Here is a 27,162-nt window from a genome sequence, read left to right as displayed (position 1 = left end):
TTTAAAGCATTGGAAAACCAAGACAAATGACTTATTCTGAGTTTTCCCTCTTAATTTTCTTATTTTACTTTAAATTGGGGCATTAATTTACTAATTAATTTCTCATTTAGAAAAAAGTTACAAGGAGATACAAGGTTTCCAACAAACCGCAACCTTATACAACTTCTCCAGTGCGGTCACCATTAAATTAAATTGGCCCCAATTTGACCTCAGCACTGTCACAATTAAATGTGTGTAAATTATCAGTGGTTTCAGCCACAGCGCTAATAACAAACAGATCACATGGTTATGTATTTATTGTATTTTTGTTCCTCTTAAAGCTTGTGAGTTCAATGGTTCTGTAATATAATTGTAAATGTTTTATGTGCCATAGGAGGAGGAGGAGGAGAAGAAGGGATGGAAGATGACTCCTAGCAGGTTCCTCCCCACCGTCATGGAGGGATCCAAGATCTACAAAGGTAACAACACAGTCCATAACACCAGCGCTGATAATAACAGATCTACAAAGGTAACGATACAGTCCATAACACCAGCTCTGATAATAACAGATCTACAAAGGTAACGATACAGTCCATAGCACCAGCTCTGATAATAACAGATCTACAAAGGTAACAATACCGTCCATAACACCAATAGCTCTACAAGAGTAACAACACATAGGGCGGCTGTGGCTCAGGAGGTAGAGCAGGTCGTCCATTGATCCGTGGGTCGGCGGTTCGAATCCCAACTCCTCCTGTCCACATGTCGAAGTGTCCTTGGGCAAGACACTGAACCCTACATTGCCTCCAATGATTCGGTCGGCGCTAGCTTGCCACCATTGGTGTGTGAATGTGGGAAAAGTGGGGACGCTGGCGTCGACTGTTCGCCGCTCCACCTCACAATGCCCCCCCCCTGTATGAATTAATGAACCATTGTAAAGCGCTTTGAGTAAGTTTGAGTACTTAGAAAAGTGCCATATAAATGCAATTCATTATTATTATTATTATTATTATTAACACAGTCCATCCAAGATTTTTATTGTTACATTTACATAGGAGTAAAACATTTTTTGTTTTGTTTCCTCACCCATTTGTGCAGCAATAATAGACGACAGTAACACAAAAAAAAAGAAAAAGATTAAGGCAGAAAGAATAATATAATATATATATATAATAAAACAAGAATAATAGCAGTTGTATGATTGTATGATTATGTCAAGTTTGTCAACGATTTAAAAGTTAGTATGTTGGTCCTACCACGTTGAGGCACATGAAGGTTTGTGTGCGTGGTTCCTACTTCGAAAAAGTGATGTGGTATCGTGCCTGGTGAGTGCAGTATGGGGGGGGGGTCTTTTATGGTTAATGTTTCCCAATGTTGTTCTACTTTTCCTTTTTTTTTTCATTCATGAGCCTGATTGTCTGGGGGAAGTAGCTTTTTAGGAGCCTACTGCCAGTGGCTCTGGGGCTATGGAACCACATGGTAGCATCTGGAATGGTCTGTGATGACAAGGGTCTATGATAAGACCGCAGGCTTTGTTGACTGCTGTACATGCCCTGGATGGAGGAAAGCTCACATCCGCTGATGCGCTGCTTGGACAGCCAGTGCAATGATTTACACTTGGTCCATAACACCAATAATGATAAGAACAGGGCCCGATCGACTTTGTAAAAAAGATTAAATGTATGTATAAATGAAATGTAACCATTTCATGTAAAGCTGAGGATTAACCCAACAAACAACAACAAATGCCTTCTAAATCAGTGGTTCGCAAATGTTTTCGTGCCAAGGACCCCCCAAAATTGATATGTATTTGGCCACGGACCCCCATCTGAAAAAAATGTTTGAAAAAAAGCAGATGTGCTAAAAGCTCGCAGCGCGAAATCTAAAATGACACATATTCTGATAATGTGTTAATCTAATCAGTGTGACTGACGGGAGAGATGATCAGAGGAGCAGTGGTGGCTTATCCAACGGGCTTGAGGTGCTGAAGCACAGGGCACCAACCTTGGGGGGGGGGCACGTGCAATGTGTACAACATTAGTAATGTTTACGGCACCAGTACGGCAATGCATGCGGCCGTAAGTGAATACTGTGCCTTGTTGACAGCTGGACATGTGTGTGTTTTGGCGCTCTGTAAACGATGGACCTGTTAAACCCACCTCTGTGGTAACATTAGGGCTTTCACGATTACACATTTAAGTTGACGATTAATTGTCACAGAAATAATGGAGGATTAACGATTGAATTGAGTTTTTGCCATTGAACATTGAAACATGAATAAAAACGTAATTTATGTTTGCCTTTTAGGCTTTGTAATCAAAAATTGCACAGGGCATATATGATAAATAACTTAAATATACAAAGAAATTACTGACATATTTAATAATTTTATACTTTCATAAATGTAAAAATAACAGAAATAGCTGATCTACAAGCTTACAACACGTCACAAAGTGATGCGTTGTAAGCTTGTTAATCTGCTATTTCTGCTATTTTTTTTAAATGTATGACATTTTTTCAACATGGAAACAATTATGACGATTATGACTATTATGCAAAATAATTGCGATTATCTCAACTAATTGCGATTAGGCGATTATGTAATAATTGTGACAGGCCTAGGTAACGTTGTTTTCTGAACATAACAAGACCTTCCTCATAATCTACAAACTTTCTGAAGGTTCTCTCATTCACTTGTTTTCCCATCATTGGAAGGATGAGTTTGAAATGTAGCGTGTCATGGTCATTATCAGGAGCCTTCTCAGCTCATCATAACGTATGTTCTTTATTTCTTTAGTGAGCCTCTTCTCCAGCCTATCCAAAACTGTAATCACAGTCTCTACTTGGGGAGACCGATGGACGTTGACCGTTGTCCAGTCCTTGGTGGGTGGAGGGGTGTTGATGGACGGGAAGTTGTGGAGGAAGTGGAGGTGGTCTTCAATTTGTAAGAGCTGCTTCAGCTCAGAGCTTCTCTTCTTTAACTCTGTGATTTCCTTTTGCAGCTCTTTAATGAAGCCTTCAGCCTGTTTCTCTGTTGTTTTCCGCTTCTCTTCGATCTCGTCGACGACCTCAGCCTGGCTTCTCTGAATACAGCTCATCAGAGCAGTGAAGACCTGCTCACTGTCTGCCTTCTCTTTGTCTCCGTCTTTCTTGCAGAGCTCCACCGAGCGCTTGACCTCCTGAATCTTCACTTCTCTCTTCTGGATCATCTGCTGAACCTCAGACTCTGTCTTTCCCAGCTCGGCCATCTTTCCTTCAAATCCCTCTTTCAGAGATACAATTTGATGTGACGTGTGGTCTGACCCGGTGCAGATCTGACAAACGCACACGTGGTCGGTCTTGCAGAACATCTCCAGAGGCCTGTCATGTTTCTTACAGACAAAGTCTTCCAGGTCCTTGACGGGGTCAATCAGTATGTGTCGTTTTAACCCTGGGACTCTCTGATGACGCTCCAGGTGAGTCTCACAGTAGGAGGTCAGACACACCAGACAGGACTTCAGGGCCTTGAACTTGAGCTCGGTGCAGACGTCACAGGAGACTTCATCTTGTTTAGCAGGTTGTTGGGTCGCGCTGTACGTTCTTTTCAGCTGCTTTGACTTCCTGAACCGATCGGCCATCTCAGAGAGGATCTTGTTTACGGACAATTCTGGTCTCATGTAGAATTGTTTTTGACAGAGTGGACACTTGCACGCATAATTGCTGTCCCAGTGATGTTTGATACAGGTTTTGCAGTAGTTGTGTCCACACGGAGTGGTGACTGGATCAGTGAACACGTCCAGACAGATGGAGCACAGGAACTGCTCTTCAGACTGGAGACTGCTACCAGACGCCATTTCTACAAACTGAAAATAAAAAGTGACAGAAATGTAGATCTTGAATGATATTCCTCATGGCTTAAATGGATAGTTCACCTCCAAAATGCCTTTTTTGTCTATCAATTAGTCACCCCATGGAGACTTGAATTCATGGATATTTTTTTGTTTTTGTCGCATTCCTAAGCCAATAATTTGATGCCCGGCAGCGGTTCCGGTAGGGGAAACAAAGAGTCTCCTTTGTGTGTCCTACCGGAACCGCTGCTTCCCGTTATGCTGGTCATCAAATTATTGTCTTAGGAATGCGACAAAAACAAAACAAAAATCCATGAATTCAAGTCTCCATGGGGTGCCTAATCGATTGAAAAAATTGCATTTTGGGGTGAACTATCCCTTTAATGATTAAGAATCTGAGCTGTATTGTGTGGAATAGGGAACAATGATGTTGGCAGATACTTCATGAAAAAACATCATGTTTACATAACATTAGACTGGGGAATTTCAATATTGGGGAATATAATGTAACAGAATACAGTTTAATATGCCTTGCTTTTATTCTGTTAATGACTAATAAATCCTTATCTGCTGTACTCACCTGTTATTGAGTTCTCAGTAGGCTACTTCTATAACGGTCCTCTTGAATGAGAGTCATGCAGAGAGCGTTTGCACTGCCACTAAACTTCTGTCACTGTTTTGGTTTCATTTCCTTAGATTTGCGTCACTGGGAAGCTCCTCCTCGTTGTTGTTAACCTTGCACAGCCTCCCCTCGTCTCTGTGCTTCACGTCTTCCCCGTTCCCTCTCTCTCTTCTACTCATCCGTGTGTGTGAGTGTGGGACAGAGTCGGTGTGGGTGTGTGTGTTGTTAACTGCACTGTCCTGAGTGCAGACACATACAAATGTATTAAACCATGACAGCATTCATGTCAAATTGAATAATCGATCTTTTTTAAATGTAAGGTAACTCTTATAACACAATATTTATCATTATCCTGCCTGCATTTACAGTATGCTTTGCAGGGTATCGTAATATGTACTGTCTGTCTGTGGGTCCTTCCAAACATTAAACTCACCATAAAGGTCGAAGTCTGTTTGTTTTGACAGTTTTAGGATAACATTCTTCAAAGTAAAAAATATTAGTCCGTTTTAGGTCTATTCAGCAAAAGAACTTAAGGACGGACCAGAGCCATAAAGAGAGTTCTGACACTAGCGTCGACTCCCATTGTAAGAATGGAATGCGGAAGTGCTCTGTCTATCTCAATGAGATAGTTCCAATGTTTGGAACTATAGCCCATAGGAGCCCGCTTTGCGGCGAGATCAAAGCGTGTCGTTACTCTCTTTTCTACACTCTGGGACGGACGACTGTTCAAAGTTTTCATAAAACAAGGCTGCCCTGAAGAGATGATTGACTTTTGGGTAAAATTCATAATCGAGTGATATAGAACCAGGGTTCAAGTTATAATCTGAGCTTTGTGGGCGTCTCCAAAATAACTAACGTTATGGGTGCAGATAAATTAAATAAATAAATACATAACAGCCTAAGGGGTGAGCTTTCTGTGTGTGTGCGTGTGCGTGTGTGTGTGTCTGTGTGTGTGAGAGAGAGAGAGAGTGATATACAGTAGAGCCCACTACTTGCTACAATTGTATCTAGTAGATTGCAAAACCCGAAACTCCCTGCAATATTGCAACAACAAAGTGTCAGTAGTCTGAAATATGCCAGCCCAGTCCCAGACAGAGCCAGGATGAATGAATGTGTACACCAGGGGTCTTCAACTATTTTCAGTCCAAGGACCCCTCAGCTGAGAGAGAAATTAACCAGGGACCCCCACTGCATATTGTATAAAATTGTGTTGCAGCTTAAACTTTTTGTTTACGTATTATCTTTCCCATGAATATGGTGGAAACAGTCCTATATTGCGCTGATCAGAGCAATGATCACAGACTTATGGCCATTTGAAGTGTTAACCACTGCAGTAGCACTGCGGTAGCTCCCCATATGGGTGCAATTTAGCTTTTTTTGGTTGACTATTCTCATGCCAGACGCCTGAACAGTGTTTGCCTTTCTCTCTCTGTATTTACATCTAACCAAGCAGAGCAAGCAGCTAAGAATTTAGCAGAATTTAGCAGCACAAATGTTTAAGATTTTTCAAAAATAGCAGATCTGCAAGCTCTTAGCGCGGCACGAATATGAGCTTGTATATCTGCTATTTTTGAATAGCTAAAGAAATCTAAAATGACACAGATGCTTTCCCGGTTTTAATTGTTAAACTCCAGGGTAAACGGTAAACAGCCCTCTTTGTCCTTTGTTCAGGGTTGACTGCAGGTGCGGTGGGCTCAAAAACATAAAGGATAACTGGTGGGAAAAGACTCGCACTCTACAAAAACTTTAAGGAAGACTTTTTTTCATGTGAAAAGTTAAAAAAAAGTAGCAAATGTTTCCGTCATAGGACCGTCGTCAGTGCTATATTGTACGATATAAGCACCTTTCACTTTGAGCACTTACTGTAGACCACTTTATGAGCATGATGATGATAATAAAATAAAAATAAATTTTCTTAGTCTCTGCCTAAGGAATCTTTTTTTCCACCAGTTTTCCCCTTTGAAGTGTTAACCACTGTAGTAGCACTGCTACTACAGTGGTGTGCAATTTAGTTTTTTTTGTGTGACTATTCTCCTGCCAGACCCCTAGAACAGTGTTTGTGTCAAGTTTGGTGCCGGTGATTGGCGCAACGGGGCACCATGACAACGTGTGGCCCATGTGGGACCCTATTTTATTCATTTGACCTTTATTTATTCAGGATGTCCCATCGAAATACAAGATCTGTGTTACGAGGGAGCCCTGTTAGGTTAGCAGCCGTACAAAAATTTGCAACTTGCTGCTGCCCCTGGCACAAGTACAATGTGGCAGCAGTAAAAAGGGAGGCCTTCAGGGGCCCTGGCAGCAGTAAACTGGGTTGTACAACATAGCCCCTGGGGGCCCCTGACAGAGTAAGCTGTGTCATACAACGTGGTCCCTGGTGTTACTATTCGGTGTGCCTGTGGTCCCTGAGGGGCAAATAGCGTTTTCCTAGGGAGTTGAGGGCAAGGGGGCGGGTGGGGAGAGAGTCAGAGCACAGAAGTCAAGGCACAGACGGCTGTGTTGTTGACGGACAACGGATGCACGCTTATGAGAAACAACAAAAATAAAACCTGGCGAAACAGTTGCGTGCATTAGCGCAAGATGAGGATAAAGGAAACATTCAGTCTAAATATCCAGTTTGCTAATTCACTACTGCTATAATACTTTTGTATTTGCAACTTGAAATTTCTCTAAATATTATAAACTTTCACGACAGCCTAAGTACAAATATAATTTCTGAAAAGGCTACTTACTATAGGATACAGTGAAGTCGGACTGAATGACTGAAACTCTTGGTGTTGGGATTATCTGGCACATGTATGTATCTGTTGAAAGAGAAATAAATTGTATCATGAGTGAAACGGCTATAGTCCTTGGGAAACCATAAACCATAAACCTACGTAGGCCTACATCTAAATGAGTTGCCATATTTACATTTCCTTACAAATTACAAATCCTTATAAGCTATATATTTCTGGGATGCATAGTAGCTGAAACTCCACAAGATATTCCTCTACACTTATTTAGTGAGAACATTGCTCCTCCTGCTGAGAGCATCTCAGCAGGCGCCCCCCTGCCCCCTTGCCTTCAACTCCCTAGGAAAACGCAGTTTGCCCCTGAGGGCCCGTGATGTGACTATTGTCATGGCAGACCCCTGATCAGTGTTTGTGCCAAGTTTGGTGCGGATCATAGCAACGGTGCAGTCGGGATGTTATGTTTGTGACGTTCACCTACCGCCCACTGTCGACGCATTTATGCGGTTTTAATATAGGATTGTATTGATCGCTTGTAAACTAAGACTGGCTTGTTTGTAGTACAGGCTAAGGTTTTTGAAACATGTTTGAAAGGACACAGGAATGTTTGGTACCTCCGTCAGTCCGCTGTTGTTTCAACCTCTGCACCCCAGTAATTGTACGTTGCCTCTAGGCACTGAAATTATCTGTAGATAAGAGCATTAGTTGTAAATGTAATTCTGGCAACTACTGTATATATCTGTATTTGTATAGAAGGGGCTTTTAACTACTTAAAACCCTAAATTCTTAGTTTCTTGTTGTCCCTCAGGGGTCTATACTAGCCAGTAGCCACCCTCCTTTTTTCCCTCTACACTTCTCTGAGACGGAAATATCCGATCTACAAGCTCACAATGCTATTTTTGCCAATTGTTCACCCTGGAATAGGGACGCTATGTTGTTCAAATTGCCTTTGGCATTCAACTTAGCTCAGACCACCATAGGGTCAGGTCCGTAGGGGTGGATGGTAGTGGTTTAGTTTTAGACCAGATGGCTTTTCCATTTGAGACCCTAATGAGATGTCTGTTTAACTGTTTCATAGAGCTAGTGGAGCTTTTTTGATTGATCAATTGATTGATTTGAATACTCAGAAATGGAAACAGCGCGTGGTACAGTCAGACATTAAGGCTAAAAGGATTACACAAAAAAGTCCTGGAAAATGTGTTAGAATTATTTCGTGTTGATTGAAAAAGAAACTTGCTTCACGTTTGTTTGATTCTTTGAAAAAGTAATCGATAGAATAATCGCTGATGAAATCATTGACAGTTGCAGCCTCACATGCAGTACAGTAGTAGAGCAAGTAACACTGGTTTCCACCTGGCTGGTCAGCCTGTACTTTTGCTCTGACTGTGCTCATGTCATTCTGCATATCGTTGCTGTCGGGCAGAAATATGAACGGCAAGTTGAAAGTGGTTCATTTCACTGTTGTTTCAGTGAACACTGTCGCCAGCTAGAAGTTAGTCTAGCCAGCTAGACGTTATTCCAATGAGAGAGTGCATAGGAATGAATATTCAGATCACTGTTTCTCCCCACTTACAGTATAGACAGTTGTAGAATTATGTCCCTGGCACAAAAACCTTACAAATGGGGGTCCGTGGACCTAATATGTATCAATTTGGGAGGTCATTGACAGGTAAATGTTTGAGAAACCACTGCTGTAACTCACTTTGACTTTCATCCCGGCGGGCCTGTGAACAGTCCCCCGTGGATCTAGATGAACAGTCCTGCTGCGTAACAAAGCATTCAGGCATCCCACAAATCAAGCCAAACAAACAGACGCTCCGATGGTCCAAACCTCTACCTTCCTGTCTCACAGCGGTCGTCTGGTCCTTAACAGAGGAAGGGAGGTATATCGTGGCCCGGGTGTCCTCTGCGTGCCTGTGACCCGTGTTCGAGTCGTGCGGCAAGAGGTCGCGCCCTCTTACGACTCCATCCGCTGGCCTCTCGCCCCCTCGTTGCGGTGCGTGCGGTCCAGGAGGCTCCTTTGGAAGCCCAAACTGTTTGGGTTCTGCTAAGTCAACAGCCATGCTAGGTTGATGGTGCTGTTTTTGTCCCCGTCACTCAGTTTTAGTTGTTTTTGCTTTAGTTTTACAGCCAGCACTCAACCCCTCGCTTCCAGGTGTAATCATTCATTATGGAAAACCAGGATTCCTGCTGTCCCCCACACGCGCATGCAGTCGCATCGGTTCATTCACAAAATGCTGTAAACCAGGGGTCTTCAAAAAAAAAATCGGGCCAAAGACCCCTTAGATGAGAGGGAGATGAAGCAGGGACCCCCCCACAACACATTGCGTTGCAAATGCAGATTCAACTTTTTCATAGATTTTATAGATAACTTCATAGACTTGTTTGACAGCACTCTCATCAGTGTATGTTGGATTCATGTTAAAGGGATAGTTCACCCCCACGATTTTTTATCGCTTAGTCACCCCATAGAGACTTGAATGTATGGATATTTTTTAGTTTTTGTCGCATTCCTAAGCCAATAATTTGATGACCGGCAGCGGTTCCGGTAGGAGACACAAAGAGTCTCCTTTGTATCTCCTACCGGAACGGCTGCCTACCGGGTTACTGGTTATCAAATTATTGGCTTAGGAATAAGACAAACACTAAATAAATATCCATGAATTCAAGTCTCCATTGGGTGACTAATCGATAGAAACAAAATAAAATTAGTTGAACCTTTAATGTGTATTTTCAGACATTTAACCACTTAAACCGTCAACAGTTGGCTCCCAAGACTACTTACTTATAAACAAAACTGTGCGAGCATAAATACGGTAAGTTCGGTAGGTCATTCCTGTAAGTTGACCCAGGGAGTCAATCTGCAGAGCAATGGGCCATTAACAATGGAGATTTCAGGGAACAACTTTTAACTTTCACATTTGCTCTCACTTCCAAGTAAGTGGTTTAGATAATTGGGGTTAAATTGGACTTGTCTAAAACCAGTCTGAGCCTCATGCTCTGTGGCCCCAATAGAAACCATTGTAAAGCTTTGTCTAGCGGTTTCCCCATGTTCAAAATCTCCTGTGACTAAAAAGGAGGTATATCAATCGATAAGCATGATGGCAAATACTACAAAATAATAACAAAAAGTCAGCAATGTCCTTTTTGTTAAAAACATTTATTTACAATATCTCAGAATTTAGCTTGAAATTGCCTATTTATCATGAGAAAACAATTCATATTTCAGATATCAAGGAAAAACAACCTTCAGATATCAAGGAACCACAATGTTCTTGATTTTATTCAGTGGCGGAAACAGGCTTTCATTTGAAAGCCACCTATCAACAAAAATGTATTAAGAACATTTTTTATTAAAAACTTTTAATTAGCAGAACGTTCATCTAAGGTGATACAGCATCTGTTTGTTAACATTCAGATTAACCAAGCTACAGCTAAAATAAGCCATTGGTGTGCACTTTAATACAATTATTAATTGTAATAATCGTATAAGATTTTAGCAACTTCTTCTCTAGTGTATGCAGGCTCCTCATCTTCCTCCTAACCCTCTTCAGTGTCAGTGTCTTGTTCCTTGTTTTTCTTATAAAACCACAAGTGTATACATTTGGAGTATGGTAAATGAACCGCTAATGCTGGCAGTGCTATTGGTAGGCTCTACGTACAGTATTGACTTGTACAGGAAATGGAACACCTTACATTACTCTACACACTGAGCTGCACAAGTCCCTTACTCAATTACATCCCAGCGGCAGGGATCATCTGACGACTTCTGTTCTCATTAGGTTTCTTTAAATCAGTGGTTGTCAACCTTTTCTGGATCAGGGACACTTGAAAATCTCAAAAGCGTTCTCAGCCGAGTGCATTTTCAGAGCATTTGTATTTTAATGTTCAATCAATCGATTGGATCAATAGTTACTATTTATTGGTATCACAAAGAAAACAAATTTTGTCAAGGTTTTAAAGAAGAAAATAAAGTTTATATTAATGGCATATTATCATTAAAATGTTAGTGTTTTGCTTATCATTTGGAATTTGAAATAATAAAATCTAATTTCACATGGAATATAAAGTCCATAACGTAATGATTACATCCTGAACACTTTCTACGGCCGGTTTGAGATCAGCCCCAACCGCGGCAGCCAAGCGGGGCCATCAGCAGCACCAGCAGAGGAGAACCCTCTAACCATCTCGGAGAGAGAAGTGCGTACAGCCTTCGCACGGGTCAACATCCACAAGGCAGCCGGACCTGATGGGATTCCAGGCCGGGTCCTTAAGGCATGTGCAGACCAGCTGGCGGGTGTCTTCGCTGACATCTTTAACCTCTCCCTCTCCCAGGCTGTGGTCCCTGCAGGGTTCAAAATGTCAACCATTGTGCCCATTCCCAAAAAGGCCAAAGTGACATGCCTGAACGACTGGAGACCTGTCGCTCTCACCCCGATCGTCAGCAAGTGCTTCGAGAAACTGGTGAGGGAATACATCAGCTCCACGCTACCTGCCTCGCTGGATCCGTGGCAGTATGCATACCGCAAAAACAGATCCACCGACGACGCTATTGCCATGGCTCTCCACACCGTCCTCTCGCACATGGACAACAAGCTGCTGAAGGACAAATATGTACGTATGCTGTTCGTGGACTACAGCTCAGCATTCAACACCATTGTCCCAGCAATACTTGACAAAAAGCTCAGAGACCTAGGGCTACACCCAAGCATGTGCGACTGGATACAGGACTTCTTGTCCAACCGACATCAGGTGGTGAGAATGGGCAGCATCACATCCGACCCCCTGACCCTCAACACCGGAGCACCCCAGGGATGCATGCTGAGCCCTCTCCTCTACTCCCTGTACACGTATGACTGCATAGCCACACATGTCTCCAACACCATCATAAAGTACGCGGACGACACGACAGTGATAGGCCGAATCGTCAACAACGACGAGTCTGACTATAGAGAGGAGATCAACTCACTGGCACTCTGGTGCCGGGAGAACAACCTCTCTCTTAACGTCGACAAGACCAAAGAACTGATCGTGGACTTCAGGAGGCCGCGGAGAGACCATGCGCCCATCCTCATCGATGGTGCTGCAGTGGAAAGGGTCAGCGAGTTCAAGTTCCTCGGAGTACACATCGAGGAGGACCTCAAATGGGAGACGCACACCACACACGTGAGGAAAAAGGCTCAGCAGCGACTGTACTGGCTCCGCCGCCTGAAGAAGCTCGGAGTAGGACATCGCATCCTCAGGCTGTATTACAACAGTTCTGTTGAAGGCATCCTAACAGGCTGTGTCACGGCCTGGTACGGGAACTGCACTGCCCGAGAAAAGATCAGCCTACAGCGAGTAGTGCGATCGGCAGAGCGGATAATGGGAATCGAGCTCCCAGCGCTCCAGGAACTGTACAAAAAGCGGTGCGTGGTCAAAGCCAAGCGCATCATCAAGGACAAGCACCACCCAAGTCACAGACTGTTCAAACCCCTACAACGACCGCGACCGGGCAAGGGGCTCTACCGCAGTATCAAGAGTTCCACCACCAGGTACTGGTGCAGTTTTAATCCGGCTGTTGTCACGATGCTGAATGAGGCATAAGCCTTGTTCAGCAGCCTGACAGCAGGCGGTGCAAAACTTTTCTGGCTCTTCCTGAACACACCTGTGGATTATACCAGGGACAATGACTTGGACTTAGCTCCCCCTCGGACACACCTGTGGACTACACCAGGTACAAATGACTTTTTTGTTGCACTCCCTCATGGAGCTACTTGCGGATTATACTAGGGTCAGTCCACCCTAGGTGGACACGCACTGACCTTTTGCACCTTAATCCCATGTATAACGCACTGACTTTTTTTGTCTTTTTATTGTGCTCTTTTTTCTCTAAGCACCTTAACGTCCATATGTATATCATGCACAGTATAAGTATAACATGCACAGTATACATACATTGCTGCTATGCTCAGGCACCTTAGTTTTTTATTATCTCAGGTACTTTGTAAATATGTAGATAACTTGTCTGGCCTTCTGTTGCTCTCTTGTTTTGATCTCCTTCCCACTTGCCCCCCACCCCTCTTCTTCTCCCCCCCCCCCCCTCTTCTTTCTATGGAAATTAACGTTGCGATGGGAACGATGTACAAAAACGAATTTCACCCACTTTTTTACCTTGTAAACCTGTGATGTGACAATAAAACTGATTCTGATTCTGATTCTGATCCTAACAAGACAAATGGTACCAAGAAGGTGTATGAATACAAACGGAGGAGAAAATATTAAAATAGGTCACACAACTCAGCAGTTCCACATAGAAGATAAAATCCAGCATGGATATTGTGTGTGAACATGGTGTGGACTGTGTGGAGGAGAGTCATGGTGTCAGACGCAAAGAAGGACAGAGTACCTGCACTGTGGTCCAGGTACACTCCTACTCTGGAGGACACATGGCCTGGGATATCAGTATTAATGCCTCTGTGTATGAAAGTATAACCTTGTTTGGTACAAAGTAAAGACCATGATTTATCATTGTATCCAAATGCACATTCACCACCTCTTCTGCTGATATCTTTATATGAGACTGCTATATCGACATTGTCTCCACTCCACTCTACCTCCCAGTAACAGCGTCCAGTCAGACCCTCTCTACTCAGAACCTGACACACAGTGAATCTCTCTGGGTGATCAGGATATGATTGATGTTTGTTCATCACCGTTACTTTTCTGTTCCCTTTAGACAGAGACAGGTATTGATTAGCTGTGTTTGGATCCAGTGTGATTGGACGTGAATATTGTAAGAACTTTGCTCTGGTCTTGGGTTCTGGTGGTGTTGACAGTAAAACATCCACTCTGTTCACTGTCTCTGAGATGTTTGTCCCTTCCTCTGTAAGAATGTCCTCTAGTTTGTCTCTCATCTTGGACACGACCACAGTCACATGTTCAAAGTATCTCAGAGGATGGACTTTGCTGCTGACTGGGTGTGTAGCTTCACTGATCCTTGAGAGGGAGGAGGTGTAACGCTGTAGACAATGGATGTAATCCTCTGTGAGTGAGAGCTGCTTCAGCTCAGCATGTCTCCTCCTCAGTTCAGTGACCTCCTGCTCCACACGCCTCCTCAGTTCTTCAGCACGACTCACTTGATGTTCCTGCTGGTCTCTGATCAGCTCCCTCACCTCAGGTCGTCTTCTCTCCATGGAAGAGATGAGCTCAGTAAAGATGGTGTCACTGTCCTCCACTGCTCTGTCAGCACAGTGGTTGATGGACTCCACCTGCTGGTGAAGCACCTTCACGTCTTTCTCTCTCTCCTGGATTCTCGTATCAAGCTCTTTCTGTCTCTCAGTCCATTCTGCTGCAGCCGAGGTCGTATCGTGACCTTTGTGTTCTTCCACGGTGCACAGAGAACAGATACACTGCTGATCGGTACGACAGAAAAGCTCACATACCTTGCCGTGAAGAGAGCAGATGTTCTGCTGAAGCTCGCCGGAGGCTTTGACCAGCTTGTGTTTCTTAAAGGCAGGAGACTGATAGTGAGGCTGGAGGTGAGTGTCACAGTAAGATACCAGACACTGAAGACAAGTCTTCACAGCTTTCAGTCTCCTCCCAGTGCAGACATCACAGGCCACATCTCCAGGTCCAGCGTAGCAGTGATCAGGAGGAACATCTTGGAGTCCTGTCTTCTTCAGGCTCTCCACCACCTCAGCCAACATGGTGTTTTTCTTCAGAACAGGTCTTGGGATGAAGGTGTGTCTGCACTGTGGACTGCTGAAGCTCCCTCCCAGATCATCCTGGTTCCAGAATCCCTCGATACACCTCCTGCAGTAGCTGTGTCCACAGGGAACAGTCACTGGATCCTTCAGTAGAGCCAGACAGATAGAACAACACAACTGTTTCTGATCCAGTTGAACTCCCTGCTGCGCCATTTTAGTACGTCCGCCTGTCTGACTGACTGACAAACAGATTGAGTTTAGGTTGGTTTAGTTTCCTCAGAGATAACATGAGATGAGAGATCCTTTCTGGTTGGTTCCTCAGAGGTCACATGCGATGAGAGATCCTTTCTGATTGGTTTGTACAGACTTTCCAGCAGACAGAGAACTGAGAAAAAGGAACTGAAATCTCAGCCATATGTATTTGTGTACCATACATGGAACTGGATAGAGCTCTCTCATCATTATTCTACTGTAAGTATTTGTCTCATCAGCAAGAACTGCACGTGATGGTGAAGAAAGAGAACTTGGAAGACATTTGTGGACAAACCACACGTCATTTGACTAGACATTTCCAGCAGACAGAGAACTAAGAAAAATAAATAAACTAAGGAACTGAAAGATCTCATGCCCAATGAAACTGTTGGGGCACAGAGGGGGCCCTTCTGTTCTAACCCTCTTGAATTAGCACTCACTCACAACAAACGTGTTTCGTTGTGAGCTTGTAGATCGTTTTTCTTTTTTACGAAAATATATACACATACATACACACACACACACACACACACACACACACACACACACACACACACACACACACACACACACACACACACACACACACACACATGGTGGCTCAGTATTGTAGCTTTAGTGTTTATGCAGACCTACTAGTCTAATAGTTTCAAAATGTGTAGAACACTGGCATAGACAATATGGCACATTACGAGTCCATTAGTTTACATTTGTTTTTCTGGTAAAATTATTGACCGGTTATTTTGTATGTCTGTGACAAAAATCCAATATTGATCAAAATGTCCGTCACAAGCTGGCATGGTGATGACCCCTGCTACATTGCAAAAGTAGCATACTTTTCATGTAAAGTGCTTAATTTCTGTTCAACAACTATAAACATGCTTTCTTGTTTAGAACCTAGCTAGCTACATACACTACACATCTCCTCAAAACATTTTATATGAAATATAACAAATCTGTGAAAAAAATATTTAAGTGCATGATGTGCATCTGACTTTTAGCTCCATCACAGCAGCTCAAAACTTGTATACGTCATATCATGTCTTGTTTAGATACATCACATCTATAGTGCATCTGATGAGGTAAACATCACATCTTAAAAAATAACACATTTATACACGATTTGTGAGAGTGAAAGAGAGAGGACAATAAGTGGTAATAAAATTAAACAAAATTGTTATGCTGTGATGAAGCTAAACAAGACATAATGCTTTATCAATGGTTTCGACTTGAGCTGATGTTGTTTACCTCATCAGATTCACTATAAATGTGTTATTTTTCCAGATGTGATGTAGCTACACTAGACATGATATGCCTTATAAAAGTTTTGAGCTGCTGTGATGGAGCTAAAAGAGAGATGCACACTTAGACATTTTTTTAAATGGTTTTGAGGAGATGTGTGATGTAGCTAGCTAGGTTCTAAACAAGAAAGCATGTCTAGTAGGAGGCGAGCGGGAGAGTAGGACGAAGGCCCCATAGATATAGAAACCTAGATACCTCATTGGCCTCTGCAGTTCATTGGAGCGACCTGTATCGCAATACAAGGCTCTGGCGGCCGCCATAGAAGGCAAGCTGCCACTCAAAGTGACTACTGGCCAATCACAGCACGTTGACTACTGGCCAATCACAGCGCGTCTAACTGACTAGTTGCTACGCGGCTGCCTCTAGGGTTAAGGGCAGGCTCCCAGAGTTGCTGAGAAACATTGAAGCTGCCACCCCAGTGGCCAAAGCTGGAACTGCAGGCGGGGCGAAATACATGCACGAGCAAAGAATACTGAGATATTTATATATATACAACTGTATATAATATAATATAAATATGTAAACATATTATAAATAAATACATAGCATTTACATATAAATATGCATCTCGAGTGTATTTAGTAAATATCTCGCGTTGATGGCTCGACACACGGGCTCGTTCATGGAGGTAACTCGTGACGTAGGACGCAAAAAGGACACTAGTGCTTATGCTCATAACTCTATGGCTGCTCGAAACGACTCAAAAACAACCCAATAATTCCACTTCCGGCAGGCTTCCGGGTGCTTCAAAACACCACTGAGCACTTTCATTGATATGAATAGCTGGGGGCGGGGCAATCCGCCTTCTAGTTATATTATACCTCTATGGTTAAGGGCTGGGTTACGAAGAGACCCGCCCCCACCTGCCTCCGATTAGCCTACCGAACGTCCCCTTCTGTGACGCACACGGAAACTTCCCGAGGGAAGGCGAAAGCTGGTGCGCGCCCGAGATACAGACGCCTCAGAGCCGGAGGACGCGTTTACCATGTCTATGGAAGGCCCTACGTCCTCCAGGTAGGGGCTCCTCACCGGCAGGTGAGTCAGTAGGATACAACAGCAGTGACAACACACAAATGTGTGTGGGGAGGAATTAATTGGCATAACGACTAAAATTGCGGAGAAAAAGGAGGTAAAAATAATTGGTTGCTCTAAATTCAAAAAATGTAATTTTAAAAAACGGTTCGAAAATCCTGAAAATAACATTATTTTATGGAGGTCCCTGGCACAGAATCTTTTCAAAAGGGGGTCCGCTGTGTAATGAGTGTAAATTTGGGGGTCCTTGACATGGAAATGTTTGAGAACCACTGTTATAAAGTGCTTTGAATGTAGGCGTTATGGTGCAGACCGTTTTATTCCTGGACTGAGTCACCTCATGGGGCAGAGGGGGGTTTCTACGCTTTACGATCAAAATGTGTTCTTGTAGGATTTCCCTCACTCAGCGCACATAAATACACACACAAATCACGGCAAACACCCCGAATCTGTCGCCACCACTCACAATGTTTACAAGGTCCCTCAGGGTGAGGATAAACACCAAATCAACAGGTTATTTACTGGACTCATGGCTAAGAGAGACCATCTTGTTTTGATGAATAGTCTTGTCATTTGTGGTTTGCGCTCGTCGCTAACACATACTCACACATGCATACTGTACATAATGTACACACAAGCACATAGCGGCCCATACACATACTCTAGATAGACACACGCACACAAACACAGCATGCACGAGTACACACACACACACACACACACACACACACACACACACACACACATACACACACACACACACACACACACACACACACACACACACACACACACACACACACACACATACACACACACACACACTCATATTGCTGCTTAATGGAGAGGTAAAGATTTCTGTTCACATTAATCTGAGCTGAAAAAGAATAGAGTAGTATAGTTCCCTTGGGGCTCAATAGCTGTCTGTCTTCCTGTGAGTCTACTGGAACCAGTGGGATGAAACGGCATTATAGTTCCTGTATATGTGCGTATATGTGCGACAGGTCAAATGCGTTTCTTCCCAGCTGTTCGGACGCTTCCTAATGGGCACAATGGGAACACATGGGAGACCCCGAATCACTTCAACTTCCTCCCGGAGAGTGGAGTGGAAAGGAAAGATAAGGATTTCCTGGTTCCCTCTGTGCCTAGTACTGTAATAATAATGAAAGGATGCTACTGTAGGTGCTGAGTGGCAGTGGCTCAGGAGGTAGACCATTTAGGTCTGGGGAAATGGAAGGTTCCCGGTTTCAATCCCCTCCTGGCATCGAGTTGAAGTGTCCTTGAGTAAGACTCAGTTGTATGGCTGTGTCTGATGTATCTGTGTGAATTGTATAGAGCTTTTAAAAAAACACAAAAAAAACATTAACCACTTTCGGCCAATCAAAATGCTGTAATTTGACACTTCAAATCAGTTAACTTATACACAGTAGTCCAGACACCTCGCTAATGTATTGAACCATTTATACATTTTGAAGATGGGACACAAAATGGACCGCTTACACAAATACATGTTATTTAGATGTTTTAATCATGTAGGCAATACTTAGTTTTAAAATAATTACATTTCTGCCAATTCTGTTCCGCCAACATTTAAATTGTGTAATTAGCCCATTCAAACCGGGAAAGCATCTGTGTCATTTTTTATTTTAGCGTTCTACAAGCTCACAGCGCGTCACTTTGTGCCGCAAGCTTGTACATCTGCTATTTTTGAACATTTTTGGAAAATCTTGAAAGTGTGAGAACTACTGATTTAGAAGGCATTTGTAGAATCGTCCCACCATTAAAGGGTTAAGGGAGTTTATAGGTAAAACCCATTATCGAGACAAACCAATATCGGCAGTTAATCCTTCAATATCTCTTCTAGTACTGTTTTCGGTGAGAATGTAAGGATAGGTTTTACAGAGAAGGATGGTCGAGTTAAAAAAAACATGTCAGGAAGAACCGGTCTTTACAGGAAATAAGAAATGTTTATTTTCTCATGGATGCTGGCATTCTTGAAACTATACAATGTGTCTTTTAACCGTTCAGCAAGGCTCGAGGGTCACAAAACGTCAGCCGTCACATCAATAACAATGTAAACTTTCAGCTGAAGTCGGACAAAGAAATATGGCCTCCCACTGGCGCCGGGCTCACTATATTTACTTCACCGAAAGAGTCCACCGAAGTATGTTTTTATACAGTGTCATATTTTGGTTCCATAGACCGTGTCAGCGTTCCCAAATGCCTATGGTCAGGGTTTGATGAAGCCATGCCTCTGCTTTTGATACCCCCCTCTGGTCATTAATTATTTTTTATCACCTGTGGGGATATGTTTTATCCCCCTGTTTCTGGTCAGACCGAATTAAATTTCCTTTTGGGAAATGTAGACCGTCTTATATTAGTGATGGGCATATCGATACTTGTATCGATATATCGATCGATTGTCTGAATATCGTTTGGTATCGATACTTAAAAAAAAATATCGATACTTTTTAATGTACTTCTGGTTCCGGTTTACGGCAATTTCCGGTTCCGTTTTGGTACGTTTTACGGCCATTTCCGGTCCCGTTTCCGGTTTGGTTCTGTTTCCGGTTCCGGTATCGGTATCGGTATCGGTATCGGAAAATCGCCCCCAAAAATAACGGTATCGAATTGAAAAAATGTGGTATCGGCACATCACTATCTTATATGTTTGAAATTTATGTTTGATAATATCACAATTTAACAATTGAATTAAACAATATATGTGTTAAAGGGATAGTTCACCCAATAAACAACTTTTTTTCTATCGATTAGTGACCCCATGGAGCCTTTTCTTTATTTTTTTGTTGCATTCCTAAGCCAATAATTTGATAGGCAGCGGTTCCGGTAGGAGACACAAAGGATCTTTGTGTCTCCTACCGGAACCGCTGCTGATGTTTTTTTTTATTGTTTATGGGAAAACTTTAATTCATAGGAAAATGCCCCTCCCCCCTCCCTCTATTTTTCATACACACATTCAAATGTCGTTCAGTGTTCAACCTTCTCATGGATGTTAGTTGTGGCCCCTTTGACATTCCGAGCTCTCAGCTTTGATTGAGGAATCTCTCTTTGACCTTCTGTTATTACTATGTCAGAGACACAACGCCTCTATTACACCCCCCCCCCCCCTTGCTCCGCATCACCTTTAAGTCCATTCCGAGGGGTGTAAAGAAAAACATCTTGCGCCTCGTTCACAGCTGCGAGTTCGCAGGAAGCAATTACAGGGCCCGGTCAAAGCTGTTTAATTCTCCCTCGGTTATAATTCGCCCCGTGAATGTCAGCCGCCACAACCTGGGGCTTCAGGTTACATTCTTGAAAAGAAACAAGCCTTTGACTGGCTAATGAAGACCAGACCGTGGAACGCGCCTCACACTCGGCACCTCGCCTCAGAATCGCCCGTTGGCTTTATTGACGCTGCTCGCTTCCACACAGTGCTGGAAAGTAACTAATTACATGAGTACAATTTGGAGGTATTTTAACTTTTTTGGTACTGTTTACTTCTACTCCACCACATCTTAGACGCAAATCTTGTGCTTTTTACTCCACTAGAATTATTTGGCAGTAGATTTAGATTATTAATACAAAATATAGATTAACCTCTTAAGCCCTGTTTTATACTTCGGCTATTCGAAAATCTACAAGCTCAGCGCAACATGTTGTGATCTTGTAGATGAGCTTGTAGAGGAGGTTTGTCAAAAAGGTTTTGACTTTTTTATGATTTCAGTACTTTTACTTTGGTGCTGTAAGCATATTTGTATGCCAATAATGTTGTACCTTTACTGAGGTAAAATGTTGACTACAGGCCTTGTACTTGTAACAGAGTATGTTTATATTGTGGTATTGCTACTTTTACTTAAGTAAAAAAAAAGAAGAAGACTTGTCCCACCACTTCTCCCACAAAGCTTGAGGAGCTGGGCTTGGATCAGGGAGCAGCTCATTAGCCTGGATGAGTCCTTGGCATGGTCCGCAGCAGGTCTAGACTTCTCTTATGAAGAGGAGTGATTGATTTGTAGTTTCTTAACAAGGCCCTGACCTCTCCTTGGCAAGCGTCTGGTATTAATGTGCTTCGTGGACGCCGTGGGAGTGGAATAACACGACGCAGTTGGACATTTTCCTCTCTTCTCTTCATCTCTCTCCTTATGTTCGTTCTCCTACTTTAAATCACTGGGTTGAATCACTACCACCTCTGTGCCAAGGAGGTGGGGAACCCATTTGGTTAAGGGATTGGTTTACTGCGGTACCTGCAGGATCAAATTCTCCATCCCTGCAACATCTGTTGTGTCTTGTCTACGTTACTCTTACGTTACAGGTTATCCAGAGTGACTCAGCATGAGTAAGTTCAGTATACTGTACAATAAAGGAATCATCCACACTCTCTCTTGAGACGTTTCAAACCGTTTGAAACGCTGAGGAAGGCCTACGTGCCGAAACGCATCCGTTTCTCTAGATTGACTGCTGCTGCTGATCTTAATTAAAGACTCCTAAAAACGTATCAAGAAAGTGCGGATAATTCCTTTATTGTACACTGTCAAGAATCTGCACCCAATTTATCCTCAAGACTTCAAGCCTGCCCTTTGAGTTGAGCGCGCCTTTCCTCAAAAGTGCTTGAGCAAAACACCAGTAGTTGCATTGTGTAAAGACCTGTGTTTCGGCATTCTTTGATCCGTGACGCGATCGCATGGTTCCTGATCACCCGTGCTTCATACTACTATACATAATAGACCCATTATGAGGATTCAATGTGTTTGGAATGAAACAGTATACAGTAGTGTTAGTGAAACTCTGTATACCTATAATAACAATAATAATACATCAGACTTATTATTATTATTATTATAGGTATACAGAGTTTCAAACACTACTGTACACAAATCCACGGAGCACTGCCCTGTAGGCAACCATCGCTGCGATGTTTCAGACTCAGTCATCTGCTGCTGCGGTGTCAGTCAGCTGCAGTCACTGACTGCTCACGTTACTCTTTTAACTGCTTTTTACTAACTTTTACTAACACTAACTTTACAAAGATGTACAGAAAATCGGGACGAACCATCTACGTCAGGTGCCAGTAGGCTAGTTTATGGCTGCTCTGCTAACGTCAACAGACGGACAGAACCGCAGCAGCAGCTGACTGACACCGCAGCAATGGTTGCGCCACCTACAGGGCAGTGCTCCGTTGATTTGTGTATACCAGGCTACTTTCTCAGTGGCCTTGTGGTCAGAGTGTTCGCGCTGAGATTGGGAGGTCAAGGTTTGATTCCCCGGCAGGGTCATACCATACCAAAAAAATTGAACCAATGCCTCCCTGCTTGGCACTCAGCATCAAGGATTGGATTGGGGGTAAGTCCCTGTGACTTGTACATCATGCCACATCACGCTACAGAAACAGGAGATATGGGCCACATGGCTCGCAGCCACATGGCTCGACAAGGTTTGACTTACATTGGAAGTCTATGGGAGTAACTTTTATATGCATAAGTATTCTACAAAAAAGAAATGCACTGTAAAATCCTCAGACATAATTTCTGTACAAATGTAACCATTTGCAGGTCAATGTGATTACATGTGTACATTCTGAGAGTACATTTTACACGCTTAGAATTTTGTGATGAAACACATACAGTATGTATGACAATTGCGTGGTGTGGGATATGGAGGCCGAAGCGCTGTTGTACACAGCAAACACCACATATAACCTTCTCCCTGTCAAAGACCAGACTGAGAGTAAACATCTGCGAGTTCGGTCGACCGGTGGTCTCGCACGTCATAACGTCACTGTTTTACCAGATGTTCCTAATTGGAAGATGATTGCTCGTTAAGGTTTGTTTAGACGTAATGAAGCGTTAAGGTGAGGCTCGCTCTAATTATGCAGAGGCTCGGTGACAGCTAGGGTGAGAGAGTGGGTCAGCTAAGGAAACAAGCACTGGGTGAAGTTCAGGTTATTCACATAACAAAAGCTATTATTGTTAGATCTATATTTTGGTAATGACATCATTGTAAAGGCAATCGAAATATATCAAGGTAGAAAGATAGGCAAAGATGGAAACTTGTAGGACTTGGCATCCCTAGATACAGGTTTGCTTGGCAACTGAACAGCACGTAACCAGTGTTTATTTGCCCTGGGTGAGGGGGTGGTAAACCTTCACCTGATTGGTCAGCTGCCATATCAGCCCTTGGGATAATACAGCAGTTGACCAATCAGTGCAAGTTTCAGGGTTGATTTGTTCAGACTTTGGCCATGATCCTGCTGGAGTGTTATTTGACTTGGACCGCTCATTATAATGAGTTGTCTTTGAACTTTTGTAAATGTTTTGCTCAAGCACGTTTTTTTTGTAAAGTGTGCAATTGGTATTGTATGTGCTGTGGATGACAATTCATTTTATATTATTTTCATTTGAGATTACAAGCCTCTGGCCAAGAACGCGGCATCATTGAAAGCATAACAGTTTAGTTGGAGCCAAACAACATGAGACAATGCAAGCAGTGCAGAGTGCATACCACATAAATAAGGCTTATAGTCCTTCCCGCAGCTGGCCAGGGTTCGATTCCGACCCTAGGCTCTTAGCGGCATGTCCTCCCCTCTCTCTCCTGCCTATTCTGTCTCTCTGTCACTGTGAGAAATAAAGCTGATCAAAATATCCGGGTTGATGTTCAAGTGCTTCCCCTATTGCGTGGAGGTATTGTTGCGAGGCACTTGGGCTGTTTACAGTATCTTGCAAGTAGCGTATTTGAGGCTTTGTTCGTTTCTCGCTCTGCACTGTTATTGGTCTACATCCCCCCCACACCCACTTACTGCCTGCACACACACACACACACACGCACACGCACATACACAAACGCATGCTTCCTTCATACTCGTACACATACAGTACGCATACACGTACACATGCACGCACACACACACCCCACACACACACTCTCCATCCCAGCTGGGCCCAGGCATTTCGGAAAAAATACCCTGGGACCGACCGTGATTGGAGCCCTAGCTCTTCCTGCATTGTGTGTGCCAGCGTCACGGAGCAGCGGCTGGATGCGACCCATGGACTTAATTTTCAATTTCCTGGTCAGGGGACCGTGCAGTAGGAAGCGCTTGTTACCCAGAACCAACTCACTCTTCCTGCCTGCAGCTTTGCACTCAGAACAAAACGCAGTGCCTTTTTTCCCAGACTGTTGGAGGCTGGAAAAGAAAAAATACGAGTAGGGTGGGGGGAGACGAGTTCAAACAGCATGTCCCTGCATACAAATACCTCACTGCTGCTGCTGGGACTCAAACCATGTGTATACTTTTGGTTTTGCTTCCAAATAGACTGTACTCTAAATAGTTTATCTGTTTTATTGATAGCTGTGAAAGTATGTTGTTATGACCCTGGCCTAGGGGTACCAGAGCACAGAAACAAAAAAACAGGGGAGACGCAGTTTCAAAAGTAAATGAGTATTTATTGAATCAAAACCAAATGAACAACCTTGGAATAAACGGATGAAGTCAGTAAAGTCAGTAGTGTAATGTGTGTATGCATGACTGGATTGTGTTGTGTAGTGTAGGTGAGTCACTTGGAAGGAGTGAATGGCTTTTGAAGTGTCATGAGCACCCTGGCCCAGGTGCTCCTCAATTAGACTGATTGCCCACACACTACTCCAATCCAATGAGAAAACACAAAATTAGCAGGGCAGAGCAAATACACAATTGAACTCATAACCACATAACCTGAGTGATACTGTACTTAAATGTTTTGAGTGCGTATCACGAGAGGTCCCTAATACTATGTATACCGTATAGATAGATATTACATATTATAATGTTGCTTGTTTTATGTATGGGGACTACGGATGGAAATTGCCATTCTTGCTAAATCTGGTGTATTTACACTACATCATGTATTGATTAATATGCGCTGTCAGCGTCCAAATAAACAAAAAAAGAAAAAAGAAAATCCAGCCATTCTAAACTTGATTCCGGTTATTCAAAACATGGTTCTGGTGATTATAAACATGATTCAATGATTTTAGACATAATTCCAATGATTCAAAGCATGCTTCTAATCGTTTGAAAGTTTGCGCTGATTCTGTTTCTGCCAAAAAAGGTCATGTTTTACTGTAAAGTGGAAGTAGCTACAGTAGGTGCTTATCTCCTTGACCCTCATGTGCTGCACTTTAGACAACTAAACAATGGGGCTTTAACTGCTTTTCCAAGACCAAATGGTCCATTAAACTCACATAACACACAGTGTGAATGTGAACTTTGACAAAGATAAAGTACACACCACGGTTGTAGTTGTCAGCGCACACAAAGTCCTTGTCCATGCAAAAAAAAAACGCACTCTGCCTATAAAAGCGATGCTGTGTTGAAGTTGCGTGATTGTTTCTGCATGAGCTGAGATATATATATATATATATATATATATATATATATATATATATATATATATATATATAAGCGTCCGGGCTTCCATGCAGCTGTCGAGTAGAAACCTTGTGTCTTCATGTTTCATCTTTTATGGCTTTCATAAAATGAATGCCCTAGGGTTAATACTTTGTTGTATGACAGTGCTGTGCAAAAACAGCAAAAATAACAGATCTACAAGCTCATAAAGTGTTCGTCATCTTTGTAGATCTGTTTTTTCTGTTTTTACTTTTTAAATGAAATATTTCGCCTGCATTGACCAAAATAGGGACACCAGGTTTAAAGTGGTTACGTCTGTCTGTGAGTTTTATAAATATTTAACCGATGAAAAGTGTTAACAAGAGCTTGTGACTAAACAACTTTCCGAGTTGACATTGATTTCAACTCGTTAGTTTTTGTGTTTTATTGCTTTACTTTTTTTTTCTCTGAGTTTTTCCTAATAAAGTTATTCTCTTTAGTTTGTGTCCTCTCCCCTGGTCCCCACACACATTTAAAGTGTCTTTGAGTACTTAGAAAAGCGCTATATAAATTCCAGATATTATTATTGCTATTATAATATAAGTAACTACATTGGATCCACTGGAACACAGATTGGAACACCGATTGTATTCCCCCATATCCTGAAAAGTAACAGTTTTAGACATAAAGTATACAAGGTTTGTTCCCCGACGGCGACGGTACGTATATTGGCGCCAGGGCTAGCATGCAGCTGAATAGCGTGGCCTTGGTGAATGAAGCTCTCCATTGAGTAACACTCGAGTTGAAGTGGCTGTCTTTTCACAGGCCAGGTGGTATATGGCAGTGCTGTGGCCTTCACATGTCATGGGGCTTTTTTGTGGAGGGGGGGATACGTTACTGGTGTGTGCTGTGTGGTCTCTGTGTCTCCTCCTTTTGGACACAGGCTTGAGGCTTGTCCCGTCGCCCGGCTGGGTGAAAAGAACCGACTATCTCATCCTGGTAGTAGATTCATGAGAAGGCGCGTTCCAAAGGAGCTCTTTGTGAGGCGATAACGATTCTCTTTGGAATGTTTTATTCCTCGACAACTACGGTCGGATAATGCCCAACATGTTCTGTTAGGTTGTAGAATTCTACTTAAGTTCTACTTAGAAGTTTTGTTTTCGTGACGACAGTTGTTGGGGAAGTTCTTTCCCAAGAACTCTTGTCAAGAAAACAAAACGGGAAAAAAAAAGTATTTTTAGTTTGTTGGTTGGATTCTGTCTGGAATGTTGAAGATTATGCTTGCGGTTACGGCAATGCACATGCCACTCTCTGTCTGTCTGTCATTTGGTTGGTAGATCTGTCTGTCTGTCTGTCAGTTGGTTTGTTGATC

At 42.9% G+C, this 27,162-nt stretch overlaps 3 protein-coding genes across 3 annotated transcripts in view; 1 reads left to right on the top strand and 2 right to left on the bottom strand.

Annotated features, from left to right (window-relative positions):
• Positions 1-27,162, top strand: part of drc11 (dynein regulatory complex subunit 11) — a gene marked incomplete at its 5' end in the record, with an annotated part of 137,972 nt that overhangs the window by 59,260 nt on the left and 51,550 nt on the right. Inside the window, one exon of the mRNA XM_080422482.1 lies at positions 374-458. Within this exon, the coding sequence (XP_080278608.1) occupies positions 374-458 (85 nt within the window). The remainder of the gene's footprint in view (positions 1-373; positions 459-27,162) is intronic.
• On the bottom strand, positions 2,685-4,453 carry LOC308080202 (E3 ubiquitin-protein ligase TRIM47-like; the record flags this gene model as incomplete). The annotated part of the gene is made up of 2 exons (XM_080421978.1): positions 4,387-4,453; positions 2,685-3,821 (listed from the first exon to the last, which is right to left on the bottom strand). Exon 2 carries the CDS (start codon positions 3,810-3,812, stop codon positions 2,685-2,687), a length of 1,128 nt encoding a protein of 375 aa, XP_080278104.1. The 5' UTR covers positions 3,813-3,821; positions 4,387-4,453.
• On the bottom strand, positions 13,421-15,061 carry LOC308080201 (E3 ubiquitin/ISG15 ligase TRIM25-like; the record flags this gene model as incomplete). The annotated part of the gene is made up of 1 exon (XM_080421977.1): positions 13,421-15,061. One exon carries the CDS (start codon positions 15,059-15,061, stop codon positions 13,421-13,423), a length of 1,641 nt encoding a protein of 546 aa, XP_080278103.1.

Source organism: Gymnoscopelus braueri, assembly GCF_963280865.1.
Source record: "Gymnoscopelus braueri genome assembly, chromosome: 24".
NCBI classification, from domain to species: domain Eukaryota; kingdom Metazoa; phylum Chordata; class Actinopteri; order Myctophiformes; family Myctophidae; genus Gymnoscopelus; species Gymnoscopelus braueri.
Note: the sequence above shows the minus strand (reverse complement) of the source record. Positions and strands in the feature narration are given on the sequence as shown.